The sequence below is a fragment of the Gracilinanus agilis genome, chromosome 4 (assembly GCF_016433145.1).
Source record: "Gracilinanus agilis isolate LMUSP501 chromosome 4, AgileGrace, whole genome shotgun sequence".
Classification (NCBI taxonomy): domain Eukaryota; kingdom Metazoa; phylum Chordata; class Mammalia; order Didelphimorphia; family Didelphidae; genus Gracilinanus; species Gracilinanus agilis.
This window is the reverse complement of record NC_058133.1, coordinates 505,229,858-505,250,427: the sequence shown is the minus strand read 5'-3', so window position 1 is coordinate 505,250,427 and position 20,570 is coordinate 505,229,858. Positions and strand designations below refer to the sequence as shown.

General features: G+C 47.4%; 1 protein-coding gene across 1 annotated transcript in view; it reads right to left on the bottom strand.

Annotated features, from left to right (window-relative positions):
• Positions 1-2,662: 2,662 nt before the first annotated feature.
• Positions 2,663-20,570, bottom strand: part of GPC1 (glypican 1) — a 157,373-nt gene continuing 139,465 nt past the window's right edge. Inside the window, exons 3-9 of the mRNA XM_044673154.1 lie at positions 12,780-13,171; positions 10,312-10,477; positions 9,149-9,279; positions 7,260-7,379; positions 6,228-6,361; positions 3,569-3,744; positions 2,663-2,874 (exon numbers count right to left, since the gene is read on the bottom strand). Coding sequence (XP_044529089.1) covers positions 2,663-2,874; positions 3,569-3,744; positions 6,228-6,361; positions 7,260-7,379; positions 9,149-9,279; positions 10,312-10,477; positions 12,780-13,171 — 1,331 coding nt within the window. The remainder of the gene's footprint in view (positions 2,875-3,568; positions 3,745-6,227; positions 6,362-7,259; positions 7,380-9,148; positions 9,280-10,311; positions 10,478-12,779; positions 13,172-20,570) is intronic.

Sequence of the window (20,570 nt, the reverse complement as noted above, 5' to 3'; positions counted from 1 at the left end):
CTAACTCCTAGTCGTCCCATTAGCTAGTCTGTTCAGGCCAATAAATAAGGGGCACTAAATTCAGATTGACCCAGTGACTCTCCAGAGAGAACCTGGATGGTCTAGAAGTCTCCTTCCACTTCTCAAATTGTATACGTTTATTATAGCCACGTCCCCTTTTATCAGTAACAGCGGGTCCTATTTAAAGACCCTGAAGTAGTCCAATCAGGTTTATGTTCCCCAGAGGAGTGGGAAAGATAAATGCTATTCTAAGGGATGGAAGGGGCCATTCTGCCTCAGGCATCTGGGTCTTGATGCTCACCTTTAAGGGACTCTCAGAGCAAAGTCCCTTTTATTAAAGGAATGAAAAAGCCAGGGTAACACTGCACCAAGATGGCGGTGGGTAGTAAACATTGTCCATGAGAAGAATGACTGCCTTTGGGACCTAAATGGAAAGACACGATAGCTTAAGGGACTAGAGCCTTATGAATGGCAAAGGATGACAAATAGCACCAATGAGAATGCAGCATCAGGGATCCAATGGGCAGCTCTCTGCTTGAAGGGCTCCATGAAGGAAGAGGCGTCCCACCCATAAGGTCTTCTTCATAGCAATGGATGCTTGTAATGTTTTTTGGTAACACTGCGACTTCTCCAAAGTTCATGGTCTAACGGGGTCCTGACTTAGAATCTCCATTAAACTCATCAGACTCAGTAAGGCTTGTGTTTATTCAGGAGAGAGACTGCACACCACGTCCTCTTTTGGGGAGGCTGTGGGAAAGCAGGGCTGATCCTGTGATTTCATCAGGGTAGGGAATGCTCCGGATCTCCTGCGCAAAGAACTGCAGGGCATGGAGAGGTAACTTAGCCCAAGGCCACAAAGCTTAGAAGGAATGCCTTAGCACAGTACCTGCCCTAGAATAGGTGTGTAAGAAATGCCTGTTTAGTGACTGATTGGCTGAGGAATCAGAGGCCAGATTTGAATCCACATTTTTCTGATTCTCTTTCTCCCTCTCTACCATGTCTTCCTTGAAAAAGGAGTCCAAGAAAATGTTCTTAAAGGTGGAAAAGAGACTTGGAGTATTAAAAAATTTATGCAAGCCTAGAAAAATAATTAAATGGAAATGCTAGCCTTTGGGCCCTACATTCCTGCCTCAAACTCCCCACAAAAAGGGCAAAAAGCCCCAAATCTCACAACACTCAGTCCAACAGGTAACAGATAATGAAATTCTGACATGACTTCCCTGGCTAAGTCTTAGGGGGATCTATCTGGGTCACGCTTTGAGGCTAGGACTTGTTGACCTTGGGATCCAGATGAGCACCCCGAAACCCTTTGAGGGACGAGGTTTTGCCAGCAGCAAATAGATATCTTTCTACATATACTGAAAGAAAAATTTAAAAAAGGTCTCTTCATTTTCTGTTTCCTTCTGAGAATCAAATAAAAGGTTATAGAGTCTCGGAAGCAATGGGCCAAAGTCCAACCAAAATGCTAACTTGGAGAGGATGCTTTGGTGTGACCTAGAGTCTTAGTATCTTCTCAGGATAGTGGATAAGTGCAGCTGACCATTGTGGGAGCACATATTGGTGCCTCAGTGATCCCCACTGTGGAATGGGGGTAAGGGGATGGGGTAAGACAGCTCTCACTCCCAGGAAACCAGGTGGAGGAGTCATTCTTTTCTGGGTAAGGCAATGGAAAAAGAATAACCCCAAAATACAGTCATGGGACCATCCTCCAATTCTTTTGCTCTGGTTTCCCCAATGGACACATTGGATCAATATTGCAAAGAAGCATTTTTTGTAAACAAGGCTTTGACAGTCAAATTCATTGAGAAAAGGGCATTGGTACCAGTTTAAAAAAAAAGGGAGGGGTTCCAATTACTCAGCAGCAGCATCAATGTCATGTGCCTTGGGAGTGTAGTCATAGATTAGAGTGTTGGTTGAGATCTTAGGTGAATTTTGGAATCTCATGCAAAATACAGAATTCCCACTTGTGGGCACCTCAAGGGCATCAACTGTCTGAAAAACTATTTTTTTTTTAACTAAGGAGAAAGGCTTATTTCCTTGAGCTCCTGAAGGTAGGATTTTGCATGGAGGCCAGGACTCAGGATAAGCTTATGAATGAGTTTCCCCCTGGGGAAGAGGCTGCTCACTGGGATGCTGGAGGGAAGGAAAGGCACGGGCAGGCGCTTGTCTTTCTCAAGGGGGCAGGAACCTTTCAAACTCAGCCTTTGACTCGGCTTCCCCCAAGATTGGCCTCTACTCTGCTGCTGGACACGGCTGCCACTAGTGTTACACGTTAATGCAGCCTCCTGGCTGCTGCTTGGGTGTCTCTCCCTGCAGATCCTGGAGGGGGAAGCGTCATCTTCCATCCACCGGAGAGCCTCGCGCAGCGCCCCGGGAAAAGAATGAAATTAAAAAAAAAAAAAAAACAACAGAAAAACCAAAAAAACAAAAAAAAAAAACAACCCCAAAACAAACAAACAACCAGGTATGGCCATCGGGGCCCGGGAGTCGGAGCAGAGGAAGGCTCCTGCCTGGGCCCGGGGCCACGGTCACTCGCAGTCACCGATCTTCCCCAGGAGCTCGTGTGCGTTCTCGCCGTCTGCCGAGATGAATCAAATATCGTCCGTCCGTTTTGGCAAAGGCCGGCCTCGGCCATAGTCCCCTTCACTCGCTGGCAGGGTGGTTATCGCCCTAGGGACCATGCTGCAGCAAGGGCCAGGGGGAGGAGCAGGGCGGAGGGCCGGGTGCAGCTGGATGCGCCACTCCCATCGTGCTCGGACAGCTTGGGGATGGCGTGGGTCTCCGGCTGCCTCGTGCTCTGACTTTTGCTCAGTCTTTTCCCACAGACCTCGTCCAAACATCCATCGCCGCTCCCTGAGCCGCTGATGTCGTCACCTGGAGGGGGGACAGGAGGGTGAGGAAGGCAGGACCTGGGCTTGCAGCCCTTGGCGCCCTGAGCCTCTTATGCCTTCTTTTTTTGAAACCTCCCCTTCCATCTTGGAATCAACACGGTGTATCGGGTCCAAGGTGGAAGAGCAGTAAGGGCTAGGCAATGGAGCCTAGGAAGTATCTGAGGTTGGATTTGAACCCAGGACCTCCGTGTCCCAAGGGCTGGCTCTCTATCCACTGAGTCACCTGGCTCCCCTATTTTTTTTTAAAGTAGTGAGGTGTCACCATAGTGTATAGAACTCCAAGCCTGGCTCTGTCCACTGAGCCACCTAGCCGCCCCTAAGCCTCTTGGTCCTGAGGGCCCTTCTCCCTCTGGACATCAGTTCTAGGCTGGACCGAGGGTTGACCCAACCCCACCTCAGACATTTACTAGATCTCAGTTTTCACCTTTGTTAACGGAGAGGGGCTGGACTCGATGACCTCTTGGGTCCCTTCCAGCTTCAGATCAACGAGTTTACAATCTGCATCCCCATTTTGGTGACTCCCCCCAGAACAAACCCGGTGTGGCTGCTGCTGTCCCCGATGGGGGTCCCTCACGCCTCCCTGCCCAGGTCCAGGCCTGTCCCAACATTTCCCCTCTTGAGTGAAGGAGGAAGGAGCCCCTCGGACCTAGACGCCCCCGAGCCCTGCCTCCACTCACTGGTGTCCTGGAAGTCGATGTCATTGCCGTTGTAGGCATTGCGCAGGCGGTTCGTCATGATCTTGAGTTGCATTATCTGTTGCCGGATGGTCATGTCGGGCTTGGTGATGTCCACCTCCACCTCGGGGTTGTTGATCTGACTGGCAAGGCCATCGCCCATCACTTCAGGGAGGTACCTGGCGGGGAAGAGGTGATGGACACGTGATCTCATTCCATTCTGGAGTCATTATCTTGTGTGGCAGCTACAGGACTTTGTGGAGAACGTGCTGGATTTGGAAGGGAGGAAGACCTGAATGCCAATCCTGCCTCATTTATTAACTGAATCAACCCGGATAGGTCACGTAACCTCTGAGCCTCAGTTTCCTCATCTGTAAAATGGGGATGATAATAATAGCACTTACCATAGAGGGTCATTGTGAAGATCACATTAAGTATATATACATATATATATATGTATATATATGTATATATATATATAGTGCTCTTTGCAATATAAATGTTATTATTATTAGTGGGATGCATTTGGTTATGGGTTTCTTTGGTTCCCATCCACAAATGCCTTTTCTAAGGCTACCCTCCAACTTCTCAATTTCTCTTGCACATGTTGTCTCCTCCATTAGAATGTAACCTTCTTGGGGGCAGGGATTGGCTTGGCTTTTTCTCTGTAGCCTTGGTGGGACCATTTTTGGTTCCACTTAGTTCCAAATTCTCTTTCAAAGTCTTTCTTGGGCCTAGCACCGTGCTCTGCACATGGGTGCTGAAGGAAAGCAGAATGGCCACCTCTGAAACCTGCCTTCCTAAAAGAAGGAAAAACCAGGGAAGGGAAAAAGCATCCATACAGGGAGTCTACCAGGGGGATTCTCCATAAGTGTGCCTTATAAGAGGAGAGAGGAGGGCCTTTTGTGAATCTCTACAGCCAGAGCTGCAGTTAAGGGATTTGGCCAGGAGACAAGAGAATAGGGATCCAAACTCGGGGCTTCTGGGAGCAAATCCAGCCTCCTCTCTACTCATTCAGAGATTCTTTCCATCTAATGTAGTGATTCCCAAAGTGGGTGCCACTGCCCCCTGGTGGGTGCTGCAGTGATCCAGGGGAGTGGTGATGGCCACAGGTGCATTTATCTTTCCTATTAATTGCTATTAAAATTAAAAAAATTAATTTCCAGGGGCTAAGTGATATTTTTTTTCTGGAAAGGGGGCGGGAGGCCAAAAAAGTTTGGGAATCGCTCATCTAATGCCTTGACTCGGCACATAAGGAAAATCAGACCCAGAGATCACACAGGAAATAAAGAATATCCCTGGACCCCAAGTTTAGTGCCAAAAGGGGGCTTAGAGATCCCTTTGTTCAACTTGATCATTATATAGATGAGAAAACTGAGGCCAAGAGGGTTTTGCCCAAAGCCTCAAAGTAGGAGAGCCAGGATTTCAGGGGCAGTCATCTGGCCCTAAAACGAGTGCTTCAAAGGATCTATGATCGACTGAAAGGAGATGGACCATCTGTAGGCAGCTAAAGGCTGTGAGATGGGTTCAGGCCTCCAAAGGAGGTTAAGTGCAAACCCTTTGATCTAGATATGATAGGCCTATGTTGTTGTTTAGTCGTTTTTTAGTCATGTCTGACTCTCTGTGATCCCATTTGGGGATTTCTCAGAAAAGATACTGGAGTGCTCTCCCATTTCCTTTTTCAGCTCATTTTACAAATGAGGAAATTGAGGCAAACAGGGTTAAGTGACCTGCCTAAGGTCACACAATGAGTGTCTGAGACCAGATTTGAACTCATGAAGATGAATAGTCTTCCTGATGCCAAGCCTGCACTCTATTCATTCTATCCACCTAGATGCCCCAGATGAGGCCTCTACCCAAAGAAATGAAAGAGAAAAAGCAATCGTATGTACAAAATTTAGTTAGAGCAGTTCTCTTTGTGGCAGGCAAAAGCTGGAAGCTACAGCAGTGTCCTCTCATTGGGGAATGGCTAAACAAATCATGGTACCTGAATATAATAGAATATTATTGGGCCCTAACAAATGAGGAAATAGACGACTTCATGGGAAACTGGGAAGACCTTCACGGACTGATGCTCAGCAAAGTAAGCAAAATTGGGCAAACCATTTCTACAATAATAATATAGAGAATTTGAATGGCTCTGGAACTCGGATCACTACCATCATCAACCAGGAGTCCAAAGGAATGAAGATGGCCCACGCCACTCACCTCCCAATGGTGAGAGAAGCGAGGAAACTCAACAGGCAGAAAGAGATCTACTCGTTGGGTCATGGCCAATAGGGGAATTCATTTTGCTTTGGACTACATTGATGTGTATTGAGTGAAGAGTTTTATTTTTAGTTTGCTACTGGGAGGGACAGATGAGTAAAAAATGCTAACAAAAGAAGGAAGGAAGGAAGGAAGGAAGGAAGGAAGGAGAAGGGAGGGAGGGAGGGAGGAAAGAAGGAAGGAAGGGAGGAAGGGAGGAATGAAGGGGGATATTCTTCTCAAGTGTGGTTTGGAGTGGGAGACACAGGACATGGGTGAGAATATGATGGGAGAGAAGGGTAAGAGGCAGGGCCGAAAAGGTCAGGAAAATGGCAGCCTGGCTAGCGATGGCATTTTGTGGGGAGGTGGGGGAAGGGGAGTCTGTGGATTGGGAGGGGGAAAGTCTTCTCCTCACCGTCCTTTCGTCATCCCATTCCAGCAGCGTTCGTCGAGGGATGAGCTCATGGCCACCTTGTCCGTGCACAGGACTCCAGGGAGACTGACCCAGAAGTCTCGGGTGTCTCGGAGCTGGGCTTTGGCTTCTGAGACCTAAGGACAGGTACAGGGGAGAGAGTAGGAAGTCCAAGGGACAGTCTATGCACAGTTCTGAATAGTGATTGTTCCAAGGAGCACCTAGGAAGCAACAGTGGCTCATAGCAGGCTCTTAGTAACTCCTGGATTGCCAAACAAGAAGGAAGCAATTATTTATTAAGCACCTACTATGTGCTGTACTAAGTACTTTAAAAATATTAACTCTTTGAGATCCACAACAACCCTGGGAGGTAGATGCTATTATTATTATCTTCATTTTACAGATGAGGAAACTGAGGTCAGCCCAGTGCTCTCTCCACTGCCCCACTTAGTCATGGTGAAGAAGAAAACAGAGTGTTATAGTGGATAAAGGGCTGGAGTCAAGAAAACCCGAGTTCAAATCCCACCTTAGACATACTTACTAGCTAAGTACCTGATCTTTGAATGCACTTCTTTGGGCCTTGGTTTACCAGTCTGTAAAATGGCAGTATTGGACTCAATAACTTCTCAGTACACTTTCAACTCTAGGATCCGGTCTTCTCCTGGAATGTTTCTAAATCTATGACCTTTGATCATGGGTTGTAACCTCTCCTAGCCTCAGTTTTTTCATCTGTAAAATGGGGATAATATTGGTACCTCCTTCTCAGGGTGGATGGGAAGGCTGAATGAGATAATCTGTGTAAAAGTGCTTTGAAAATCTCAAAAGCACTTGGTAAATGCTGGCGCTGATTATTATTCTATTCATATTGCTGGTGAGGGGTGAGCTCTGAGTGATGGCTGGAAGCCCAGCCATAGGCAGGGCCCTCATCCAGCAGCTTCCTTTGGAGGAGCACCAAGCGTGTCCGAGATCAGGTCCCTGATGGGGCTTCCCATGCCCAGTCCTTGGAAGGGTCAATGGTCTCGGGGAGGTTCTTACCAGTTTCTCCAGGCCAACCCCAGAGGGCTTCTCCTCCACAACAGGCTTCCCTCGCCGCCTCTTTTCCTCTCCGCTGGTGCTCTTGCCACTCACTCTGGGATTTCCACAGCCTTGAAAAACCTAGAGAAAGTCCACCAAGGAAGTGAGAAGTCCCCACGCCATCTTGTTTCACAAAAAATTCTCTTCCTGGTTCCTTCTATTCATTCATCCTTTCCATTGCTGCCTCCTTTTTGATGTCACAGCCCAGCCCTTTTCTAGGCTCTCTGGGGGGAGAATAGTGAGGGAGGGCAGCCTGCAAGAGGCAGAATCTGGACTTGACTCTGAAGCATTGGTGGGCTAGAGAGGAGGAAATGAAGCTCTCTAGACATGGGAAGTGCTATATAGCTGACTGAAATTAGAAAGAGAAGACAGTAAAACCATTTCTGGTTTTGGAGTCACAGGGTCTGGATTTGAATCCTGCCTTGGATGCTTTTTTACTATGTGTGTGACCATGGTCAAATCACTTTAGATTCCTGGGCCTCAGTTTTTCCATTTGTAAAATGACAGGGTTGGACTTGAAAGCCTCTGGGTCGCCCTTCTCTTCTAAATGATTTGCCTAGGGTCACATGGCTGACGATTTACTACTAGTGTGACCCTGGGCCTCAGTTTCCTCATCTGTAAAATGAGGGTACTGGCCTAGATTATCTCTGAGGGCTCCTCTGGCTCTAGAGCTGTGATCTTATAGAGTCTATAGGATCAGTGGCTCCCACACTTTTTTGGCCTCCCGCCCCCTTTCCAGAAAAAATATTACTTAGTGCCCCCTGGAAATTATAAAACTGTTTATTGAACTCAGAATAGAATGTAATACAAAAAAAGTGTGGCCATCACCGCCTCTCTGGATCGCTGCAGCACCCACCAGGGGGCGGTGGTGCCCACTTTGGGAATCACTGCTATAGACTTTAACAGATTTGAACTTATACACCCGAATGTGTGGGATGCCCACCAAAGCTTTAAAGGCTCTCCACCTTGGTTTTCTTTTTTAAACTCTCACCTTCCATCTTAGAATCAATACTATATATTGGTTCCAAGGCAAAAGAGTGGTAAGGGCTAGGCAATGGGGGCTAAATGAAGGTCACACACAGCTGGGAAGGGTCTGAGGCCAGATTTGAACCCAGGAGCTCCCATCTCCAGCCCTGGCTCTCTATCCACTGAACCACCTCACTGCCCCCCTCCCCAACTTCTAATAAACCATGAAACAAATCCTGGACTGGACAAGAGAACAAGGAAACGCCATTGTCCCAAGGCTTCCATTTCTTGTCTGTACACTACTGAAAGTGTCTTCCAGGGATAAAGCTCACAGGATCACGGAGCTGGAAGAGACCTCTGAGACCATCTAGTCCCATCTCCTTATTTAACAGATGGGGAAACCGAGGCCCACGCCAAGGTCCCATGAGCAGTGATTTCCTGGAGGTAGAGCTGCTGCCTTCCTTGCTTTCCCTCCCAGCCATCCTGCCTCGTTCAAAGCTAATACCCAGTATTGGCATGTGCATAGTTCCAGTCTGAGATTTTTGTGGGGTCACGGGACCTCCCAGTGCGGAGCCTTTCTTTCCTGGCACCCATCAGCACCTCCTCTGGTACCAGACCCATGATGTCAGTGTTGGGGTGCCTGGTGAATTTCTTCCCGATACAAATCAGCACCTTCTGATAATGGAGAGTGATCAGAGGGCCACCAGAGAGGGGGGATTGAAGGGTCCTACAATCCCTCTTCCGTTTGTGGCCCATTTTAGAGGAAGAAAATTGTGGGTTTGTCTGATTGTCTGGGTCCCTTGGTCCCTTGAACCCTCCTCTGTTTGCCTGGTGGGCCAGGAGCCTGACCAGGACTGACCTTCCCCCATTGCAGGCATCCCCACCTTGGCTGTGAGTGTGTCTTTGTTGTCCTGGAGGGCGGTGATGGCCTCCGAGATCCGAACGTGGATGGTGCCGATCGTACTCTCCACGCTTGTCTGGCCATCGAACTTGTCGGCCACAAGCAGCATGGAGTCTGTGGGGACACACACACACACACACACACACACACACACACACACACACACACACGTCACAGGAGGGCACGAGCAAATACAGAAGGAAACGTTTAGGGGATCTGTGAATGCCAGGCTTTGCTGAAAGCATCTCGAGAGATTATTCTGAGAAGGGGCAGGAGATGGCCAAAGGACAGGATAAAAGGTGGGAGGGGACCCCCACAGGCTCTCTGTCTTGCCACTTGGGAGCTTCCTGGGCACGAGACAAACCTCAGTGAACATGGGGCTACCCTGGGCCTTGGACGTCTGTCCTAAGATGCTGGTACCACCCTGCTGTCTTCCCTTCTTCCTAGGCTGTAGCCCTTTCACCAGGTACAGGCTGGCATAGCCTGTGCTGAGTGCTCCGAGCTAGTCCCAAAGAACAGGCTCAAGAAGGGGATCCCCTGGGTAAAACAGAGACAAGGCTCTAGAAAGGGGGTGCTGGAGCTCCCAGAGGAATGTAACCCCAAAACCGATCCAGGTTGGTCCCCATCTTTTACTCTCCTTAATCTGTACTCCACACACATCCCCTCAATGCCAGATCCTTAGGGATGATGCTTTGGAGGAAGATGCGGGAGAGGGAGGACTCCTGATCTCTACTCTAAGAGAGCTCCCAGGCCAGTTTTCTGAGGAAAAAGCCCAGTGGAAGTTGGGTCCATGATACAGTTCCCACACCATGTGTTGTAGGAGTTTAGATTGGTTGGGTTGAGTCATCAGGGAAGGGTTTTCGGGTTCCAGGAGCCCCTTATCCCAGTGATCTGGGACACGGCCCAGCTCAGCCTTATTTCCTACGGGGGTGGGGGGCAAAAGGAAGCCTGGAATAATGGGGCGGGATAAGATGGAGTCGGAGAACGAGGGTCCGGTGGAAGGAGATTCAAAGGTCCAGGGCGCAGGGGAAGATGGAGGCTGGAGGGGAAGTGGTGCCTCTGGAGTGGCCAGGGGAGGTGAGGTATGGGGATGGAGCAGGAGGAAGGCCAGAGGGGGATGATTAGGTCTAGAACAAGCTCTCTCACCCAGCAGGTTCCTCCATTCGGTGTCCAGGTCGGCCTGGTTGGCCAGGCAGCCCTTCATCACGTTTCGGCAATAGCCAGAACAGGGCTGCGGACTCTGGACGCCCAGGCAATGAGAGCAGTAGAGCAACTTCATGATGGCCCGAGAGCACTCCTGGCCCAAGGGAACCTGGAAGCAGAAGGGCATGGTCAGCATCGCCCAGTGGGCGCCAGACCTGGCCGGACCAAGCAGGAATCAAAGAGGAAGGGTGTTCTCATCAGAGTTAGATGCTGGGCTGGGGGAGGCGACGCCTGGATGGCCAGTGCCATGGGGACTTCGGAGGCTGTTGAGCCTCGCTCTCTGCAGAATGGGAGGAGGCCGAGCTAGCTAGATCTGGAAAGGATCAATGAGGCTATGTAGTTCAACTCCTTCATTCTGTAGATAAGGAAGCAGGGCCTAGAGAGGTTATAAGGGGACAGAGAGGGATCCAGGAGCCTCAGAATATCATGAGTAAGAGGAGCCTGTTAAGTGGGAGGATTCAGCCGAAGGCCCAGGAGCGAGTTCTTAACAGGCCCAGACAAGCTGGAGTTAGTACTTGTTCTGGGTCTCTGCCTCTCTCTCCCACTCCCTCTGGCTGACCTCCAGAACGGCCTGTCAGGGCCGGGCCAGGTGCCTATGGCTGGTCCTGGGTAGGGCATGGAGACTTGGGCAGGGATGCCAGCTGTTTCAGCTTTGGGAATGGAACCTGAGGATAATATGGAATGCCAGCTGTGGAAAAGAGAAGTTTAGGGACTAATGTCCCAATAGGTGCTGGAGGAGGGCAAGATGGCAGCCTTGGTGCCCGAGGGTCCCAGGTGGGCCTCCTAGATACTATCTTTCAAATCTCCTAGCCAGGAACATAGGGATCCAAGAACTATATCTCTGCCTGCCTCCTCCTCTCACAGCTTCCTTTAGAAAGGAGCAAAGAGCCTTGGCACCCAGGTGAAATTTTATCCATCAGTTCTGTCCCCAAGAGGATGGCCTTTCCAAGAAGATCCTCTTGCCAGAGCCACTGAAAATCAGTTAAGCATTTCCTAAGGACCTGACTCGGACACGGGAGATCCAAAAACAAATGGAACAGGTCCTGTCCTCAAGGAGCTTCTGTTCTATTGGGAGGATACCAAGACAATCATTGGCTTCTTCGTTCATAAGAAGAAGGGTTTGGATTAGATGCCCTCTGAGGACCCATCCAGTGCTTAAACAATGATTTTAATTCAACCTTCCCTCTCTGGGCCTCAGTTTCCTCATCTGTAAAAGGAGGGAGAGATGATCCCTGTGGTTCCTTCCAGCTCCAAATGTCTTGGAGCAGCTCCCAAATGGACACAAAATGCCTTATTGGTCTTGACACTCCATCAGGCTCAATTCTCCTCTGCTTTTTCTCTTGATATTGGTCATTCGGGTGACCTTGCTTTTGTGATATGAATTAGATTTATATTATTACTTTTTCTTCTATCTGTGATTACACCGACAGAGTAAATTCCCTCTGCCAAACCCAAAGAAAACCTGCTTTTTGAAACTTGCCATTTTGGAGGGTTGTCTGGGGTCACAAGGCCAGTATGTTTCAAAGACAGGAACTGAAAGAACTGAGGCTCTTTCTGTCTCTGAGGCCACTATAATATACTCCCTCTCTGTAACTCAGCTTCTCCATTTATAAAAAGAGGGAGTTAGTTGGATTTTAGTGACTTTTTAAAACTCTTACCTTCTGTCTTGTAATGAAGTAATTTAGGGAATTTAGTATCAGTTCCAAGGCACAAGAGTGGCAAGGGCTAGTCAATCAGTTAAGTGACTTGCCCAGGGTCACCTAGCTAGGAAGTATCTGAGGCCAAATTTGAAGCCAGGTCCTCATGTCTTCAGATCTGCTACCTAGTTGCCCCTGATTCGATCATTTCTAAGGTGCCTTCCCACCCCAAGTCTGAGCATATGTACAAATACTCTCTTTTTTAAAACCCTGGCCTTCCATCTTAGAATCAATACTGTATATTGGTTCCAAGGTAGAAGAGAGGTAAGGGCTGGGCAATGGGGGTTAAGGGACTTGCCCAGGGTCACCTGGTGAGGATGGGGTCAGAGGTAGGACTGAAGCAGGTCTTGCTGGCCACCCTTCTCTTCACACTGCAAGGCTACCCTTATGAGATAACAATGAGGAGGAAGATTAACTTCAGATAGGAATGTCTTCCTCAGATGTCTCCCTGGGGCTTGGAGATGATGCTGGCTCGCCAACCAGGGCTGCTCTGGCGACCCACTATGCCTGTTATTCGAGGCCCTGTCCACAGGGTCTATGCAGGCCCACTGCAGAGTTCTTGCCTGTTTGTGTATTCTTGGTGTACAGAGAAGGTGCTGGGCAGGAGCCATCTCCAGGGGGTGCTTAGTAAATGCTGACTGACCGGCTTGCCGAGGTGGGGAGTAGCCTGGCAAGGCTGCTGGCAGGGGGTGGGCTCAGCCCAGAGTCACTCACCTGGGACACCTTCCTGACCACATCGATGGCCACTCCGAGGCCCTGCACAAAGGAGCGCACGGCCACAAAGGCCCTGGTGGCCCGCAGCTTGAGCTCCCTGGGTGCCTCGCCGAAGGGCTTGTAGGCTTCCGCCTGCTTGCCCATGCAGTCCAGGTACTCGTCGGGAAGCACGTACTGGGGGTGCAGCTGTTTGAAGAGCCGTTCCAGCAGGCGCGCCCAGAACTCGGCCAGCGCCTCCTCCAGGTTGATGTTGGCCCCCCGGTAGTAGCGGCGCAATTCAGAGTACAGATCCCTGAAGAGCCGAGAGTTCTGGGTGTACAAGTCCCCGTGGGCGCCCGGGAATGTGTCCTGGAGAGCCCGCTCCGACTTGTTCAGCAGGTCCTGGAAATGACCTTTGGGGGAGAGAGAGGGAAGATGGGTCATGTGCGAGCAAAGGACCAAACCTGGCTCTGCCTCGACCTACCAAGTCTTTAACAGACCCACAGAAGCCCCCCATGACATCCAATTACGATTTTTGGAATCCAGAGCAGACCCTGCCCCTTCCCCAGGCCACTCAGTGACTGGGTCATAGGGTCAGAGAGAGAGTTTGAAGGGTCCTCCCAGGCCATCTGGTTCAACTCCCTCATTTTAGACGGGTAAACTGAGGCACAGAGATAAGTGCCTGAGCATCACAGATCTCAGATGAGAAGGTACCCCAGAGGCCACCTGAACCATTCTCTCATCTTCCAGAAGGGGAAAGGCCAAAGAGGGGTTGAAGGATTTGCCCAAGGCTACACTGATCATAAATATCAGAGTCCAACCGTCCGAGTCCACAGCAGTTCCTCTTTCTCCTAATCCCACATGACTGAAACACAGGGGCTGGGGGAAAGGAGGAGAGAAAGAACACAACTAGAAAGAAAGAGGAAATGGGTCCAGTTAGTCAACAGAGGCAAAGTCCTCTCCTACTATGACTCCCACAAGGAGGAGTGAGCAGCAGAGCACACACACTCAAGAACTCCACCTGGGGCCTCTTGAGCCATCGCCGCCATGTTGTCTCACCACACCCATGAGTCCCAATGACCAACTGTTTGGTGTTCCCTTGAATATAGTCTTTGCAAATGGAAGCCTTGTATCAGCTGGTCTTGTCCTTGTATCCCAGCCCTCTTTGCTTGGATGTTTCTTTTAAACAGATTGACCACTGTGTGCTCAGAGAGAATACTCCATGTTCTTATGTTCTGAAAAGGAGGTTGACCATGAGGAAATCCATCTAGAGTCTAGACTTCCATGTCTAGACTGGTAGAATTGTGTCCCCAAGAAGTCTTGACTTTGCAAAGTGGTTGGAAGAGCCAAAGGGTCCCCTCTGTGCCCAGGAAGAGAAACCAGGAGCTGGGGGTGGGCAGAGGATCTCAGATGCACCATGTTGGCTAGGTCAGATGGCAATCAAATGATAAACACCTACTATGTGCTACACTGTGCTAAACATTGGGATTACAAAAAGAGGTAAAAGGCAACCCCTGCCCTCAAGGAGCTGACAATCAAAGAGGAGTGCCAACATGCAAATAAATAAAAATAAAATATTATGATGAGAGTTTGCAAAGTACAGGAACTGGGAGGGTCACCACCAGGGCCACTGGAGCCATGAATCCAAGGGTCAGAGGATCACAGATTTAGAGTTAGAAAGGGTCGCAGAGGGAACAGAATCCAATTCTCTTATTTTATAAAGGAGGAAACTGAAGTCAAAGGTTCCATAGGCAATAAGGGTCAAATGTAGGATTTGAATTCAGTTCCTTATTTTACTTTATTTCCCACAAGTGATAATAAAAGCTTAAAAAAATATATGGTCTAGAGTAGTGATTCCCAAAGTGGGCACCACTGCCCCCTGGTGGGTGCTGCAGTGATCCAGGGAAGCAGTGATGGCCACACTTTTTTTGTATTACATTCTATGCTGAGTCCAACAAATAGTTTCATAATTTCCAGGGGGCACTAAGTAATATTTTTTTCTGGAAAGGGGGCGGGAGGCCAAAAAAGTTCGGGAACCCCTGCTCTAGAGGCAACTGAGAGGGAATGAAAGTGAGTGTCTTGGCTAGGTTGGATGGGGGTTGGCTGCCACGCCAGAAGAAGGGGTGTCAGCTAAAAGTGATGCCTGAAGTTCAGATGAACGCCACACAAGAGAAAGCTGACCAGCTCCTTACCAGTTAGACTAGAGTCTGCTTGGCCTTTCCTGCCTCAGGGCCCGTTTCCTCAAAAATGCTGACGGTGCCGAAGAAAGCAGAAATATTAATTTAAAGAAATGAAAAAGGGTGAGTGGGCTCTAGGGAAGGTGGAAGTGGCTGCTCATTCTTTCACAAATCAGTCCTCCTCGCCTCCATCCCCTCTCCGATCCCTTAGAGTCTCTGATGACTCTCCCTTCTGTGCAGAGGTGGGGGACCGGGGGTGTGGAACACGGCTCATATGCTCCGACTCAGCTGACGTGTCCACGAGTTTTGTTCAGCTGTTTTCATGCCCTTTTTTTAACTTCAGACTTTTCCAAGCCCCCCTCTTCTAATCCGCCAAAGGGACATCGACTGAGGGGAGATAGAAAAATGAAGTCAAAACAAAAGACGTTAATGATTTTTTAAAAGAATGCACAGAACATCAGGCCTTCGGTCCCCCTTTTCCTCCTTTCCCTTCCCAGATCCTCCTCCATTCCTAGGAATGGGGGATGTGGTGGGAAGATGCTCGAATCTGACTTATTGGCAACCCAGACCCTCTTAGACATGGCGTAGGCCTCAGTTCTCTGGGCCGAAGTCCAGTGTGAGGTTTGGAGAACGTGACTGCTGGGGTCCTTTGAGCTGTAATGCCCCGAGTCAAAGGCGCAGGCTTGGTGCGGATATGTTTGGTCCACAGCGATCATAATGATGATGATGATGATGATGATGATAATAATGACATTTTGGACCACTTCCATGTTTGCAGATTACCATAAAGCTACGGGATAGGACCCTAAAGAGTCTCTTTGCTACCAGTCTCTCCCTTTCCAATACAGCTGCCTCTGGCTGCCAGATTAATCGGCAGCCAACATGGTATTGGTCAGGTTACTCCTCTGTTCAAAAAATTCAGTGGCTCCCCAGGAAAATGGAAACTTCTGTCATTCAAGGGCTTTCCCAATATGGGCCTAACCTCCTTTCCTTTTCAATAATATTTTATTTTCACCTGATTATATGTAAAAACAATTTTAAAATATTCATTAAAAATGTTTTTTTCAAATTCTCTTCCTCCTTCCACAACCTGAAATGCTGACCTATTCTCCAGCTCTCTCTCCCTCCTCTCCCCTTTTTTCTCCTTCCTCTTTCCCTCTCTGTCCCTCTGTCTCTTTCCCTTCTCTCCCCCTTTCCCTCTTTTTTCTCCTCTCTCCCTTTTTCCTTCTTCTTTTCCTTTTTTCTTCTCTCTTCCTCCCTCTGTCCATCTCTCTTCTCCATTTCTTCTTCTCTCTCCCTTTCCCCCATCTTCTTCTCTCTCTCTCTCTGTCTCGTCTGTCTCTGTCTCTCTGTCTCTCTGTCTCTCTGTCTCTCTCTCTCCCCACCTTCTCTTCTACCTTTGGTCTTGTTGTGCCCTTCACTTGGGTTCTCCTTCCTTCTGTTTTTTATTTATTTTTAAACCCTCACCTTCCATCTTAGAATCATTCTTGTATATTAATTCCAAGGCAGAAGAGTGGTAAGGGTAGGCAATGGGGGTTTAGTGACTTGCCCAGGGTCACACAGCAGGAAAGTGTCTGAGGTCAGATTTGAGCTCCTATCTCCAGGCTTGGCTCTTTATCCACTGAGCCATCCAGCTACCCCACTTCCCTCTGTTTTACTCCTGCTCATTTTCAAGGTCTACTTCAAGTTCTATCTTCTGCTTGATGTCTATGATGACCACCCCGGGGGACATTCTCCCTCCCGTACCATTCATTGCTTGTACCACAGGTTGCCTGCTGTGGCCGGTTCTCTTTATGAAGGCTCATTAGACCCCACTGCCTCCCTGGTCCAGGGAAGGTGGCGTAACGACTCTTCCTTGGAAATCAGGACACACCTAACCCCGAGGAACCCATTTGTTCCAGGGACAAGTTATTCTGAAAATGGCTGGGTGGTATCTGCCCAATAACCCATCCCTTCAGATGACTGAGGTCTTTGCTTTGTTTGCATGACCCCACGGCGGACGGGCTTCACTTATTTCGTGAAGGAGAAGCTATTTGCCGTGGCAGGCTGCCCAAGAGTAGGAATTATCATTTCTTCTTCTGTCAGCAGGAAATCTGAAATGCTGAGCCTCTGCCTAGAGGAGCCTGTCTGCTCCGAGACAAGGGCGACCCTCTCTGCTCCCTGAAAGGGCCCTCCAAAGCCCTTCTGGTTCAGCCAACCAGCGTCCTGCAGCTCTGAATTCCTCCTGCCCGGCTCACCTACTGCCCTCCCAGGCACAGGTCATGAGCTCCCGTCCAACAAGCATTTCCCATTTAAGAACCATCTTTGCCTCTTTGGTGGGAGAGCAGCCTGTCAGCCAGAATTGGGGTATCGGACTGCCCGGAGAACCAGCTTCTGGATTCCTTGCTCAGAGCCAAGGCTTCTCATCCTGGGTGAGGCCAGGCAACTTTGAGTGCAGTATCCTAATAGCCAGAAATATTCTGGAGAAGACCTATTGTTAGGGTCCTTAGCCTCCTCCCCTCTCCTCTCTGGATGGAGAGAATGACAGACCTCTTAAGAAGGGGAAAGGAGATGGGACAGACAGACATGTTTCAGGAGATGGCTGCTTGCAGGCATCTTTAGCCACAGAAATATATACTGGCGAGTCTTTGACCCAGCAATACCACCGCCGGGGCTGTATTCCCAAGAGATCAGAGAAAAAGGAAAAAGATGTACAAAAATATTTTTAGCTGTTCCTTTTTAGTGGCAGAGAATTGGAAACCAAGGAGGTGTCCGTCAATTGGGGAATGGTTGAACAAGTTGTGGTATGTGATTGTAATAGAATACTATTGTGCTGTAAGAAATGATGAATAGGATGAGTTCAGAAAAGCCTGGAAAGACTTCTATGAACTGATGCAAAGTGAAGTGAGCAGAACCAGGACAACGCTGTATACAGTCAAAGAAATATGGTAAGATGATCAATTGTGAAGGCCTAAACTATTATCAGCAAAACGAGGAAGGCCCTAAGATAACCCCAAGGGACTCATGATTTAAAAAAAATGCTATTGATAGCCCAGGAAGCAACTTTTGGGATATGATGGCAGATCAAAGCCCGCCAACTTTCATTTTATTTCTTTTGTGAGTTTTTTTTATTGTATGTATGATATGGGTCTTCTGTCACAGCATAGGGAAGCAGTGGTATAGTCTTTATTAAACTATTTACCAAATGGGTGGGGGGAGGAGGGAGAGAATCTGAATCACAAAATTTCAGATATTATTGTCAAATATTATTTCTACATGTAATTGAAAAAGAAAAGAAAACACCCAAATGGAATCACAGAGAGTTGGATAGGACTGATCAAATTTATCTATCATTTCTCTGTATATGTGTGTGTGTGTGTGTGTGTGTGTGTGTGTGTGTGTGTGTGTGTGTTTGTGGACAGGGGAGAAGAGTGAGGAGATAGAGAAAAAGTGAGGAAGAGGGGGGAGAGAGAGAGAGAGAGAGAGAGAGAGAGAGAGAGAGAGAGAGAGAGAGAGAGAGAGGAGAATCATGTGATAACTTGACTGCTCCTAATTAATCTGTATGCCCCACTACCCAACTCTGTTTGAAAGATTCTCCAGCCCTAAAGAATCAGAGCACCAGCTCTATCCCCTTTCTTGTAAAGTCAATGATGTTACTCCTTTTGCATCTCACTCGATGGACAGACTTGACCTTAGTCTGGGTCAGAGCCCAGTCTTCTGAATGCCAGGAGTCATTAGGGACTTGGGATCAATCTCTTCCTGGAGCCAGGGAGCCATGAGAAGTCAGACATCCTCCCATAGTAAACATGTGGGCTCAGAGTGGGGCTGATACTGATCAAAGTGGGTTTTCAAGTAGAATAAGGGGGTACAGTTTATATTAAATCCTCACACTCTTAACATCTCTATTTTCCTTAAAAACTTTTGATATCTCTTCTAGGAAGCCACACTTGATCATGAATGCCTTATCCCTGCTTTATTACTCATTTATCTTTTGTCCTTTGAACAAATATATAGTATATGCCATCGATTTATAGGTTTAAATTTGTTGCTATCTTGCTTTGTTTTAAAGATTCCATATCTCTACACCTAAAATGGAAATTCTTTTTACATCTTTCTCATAAGCTACATAGTAGATATTCAATGGATACTACTGGCCATCCTCCATAGTATTTCTACTAGGAGAAAAAAATGAACTCTCAGGTGAGGAGGGAAAATGAGAAGTCTATATTTTACTCAATAGAAACAAACAATCCAAATTCTTCTCTTAAAGGAAGCTCTCTGCATGAATAATAAACACCGAGACATGAAAGGGAATGAGAATATTGCTCAACAATATCTAACCATTAAGGAAAAGAAATTACAGGCTGAGTATTATTTGCTATTGAGCAGTAATATTTATAGGAAAAATCATTCTTACCAACTCAGTGTGCCAATGGCCTTTTGGGGGAAGCTTCATTTTTTTTCTCTCATTCCATCTACAAATTTATGGAATTTATTTATGGAAAATGATTGTCTTTTCAAACTCTCTTTTTGATAAATAGCTTCTATAGTAGGACCTTACTGAAAACAAATACCTGTCAGTTCCCTACTGAAACACAGACTATGCCAAAAAGCATTTTTTAAGTCTTTACAGTAGAAATCACACTGTCACTAATGACTGATCTTTACTTAATTGACGTATACAGTTAAGTACAAGATTAAAGCTAATGTCATTTAAAAAATATTCCAGTTGCTGATGTACCACAGGTATTTAGTAGCAAGCATCTCCCTCTGTTTAGGGAGAAAAAAAACTATGCAAGAGATACTCTTTTCAGTTCCCTCCTTTTCTCTTTTTCTAGTTGGAAATTGATGTGACAATTCCATTTTCTCCACCAGGAAAATAAATATCCTTTTCACTGATAAATTTTATACTTCCCTAAGAGGGTACAATTGGAAAGAGATGAAGAATTAAATTTTTATTTAATTCAAATAGGATACTAAAGCCACAAATGTTCATTGAGATCAGTTAATTAGGAGACCACCAAAGCCATGGAGGGGGCCACATCTCTAGATAATTCAACATATACTTAAATAGTTTTGTGGATTGACTTGATTTCTCATTTATAGTCGTTCTCCATTTTGTGGCTTTATTTTGGGCTATTCTGCTGATCATCAACTATGCCATCAGTCAGAATGAAAAGTAGTATATCTTCTTCATTTAAATAAATCTTTGAAAAATGTTATTGGTTCCATAAAAAGATGGTGAGGAGGTATTTGAATCTATCTGTTCTCTCCATATCCCCTCCTTATACAGATAATTATCTAACACACTGGAAAGAAACAACTCATTACATAAATGACTATTCTTGGAATATTTTTGAATGTCAAAGATAACTGTGATTTCCATTAGAATTTTCCTTCAATACTTCCCTAGATCATGGACATGACCCTTTGTTCTGGATGCCTTTGTCTATAGAACCTAAGGTCTGGTAAAGTGGTTCCCAAACTTTTTTGGCCTACCGCCCCCTTTCCAGAAAAAATGTTACTTAGCCCCCTGGAAATTAATTTTTAAAAAATTTTAATAGCAATTAATAGGAAAGATAAATGCACCCGTGGCCCTCACTGCCTTCCTGGATCACTGCAGCACCCACCAGGGGGCGGTAGCGTCCACTTTGGG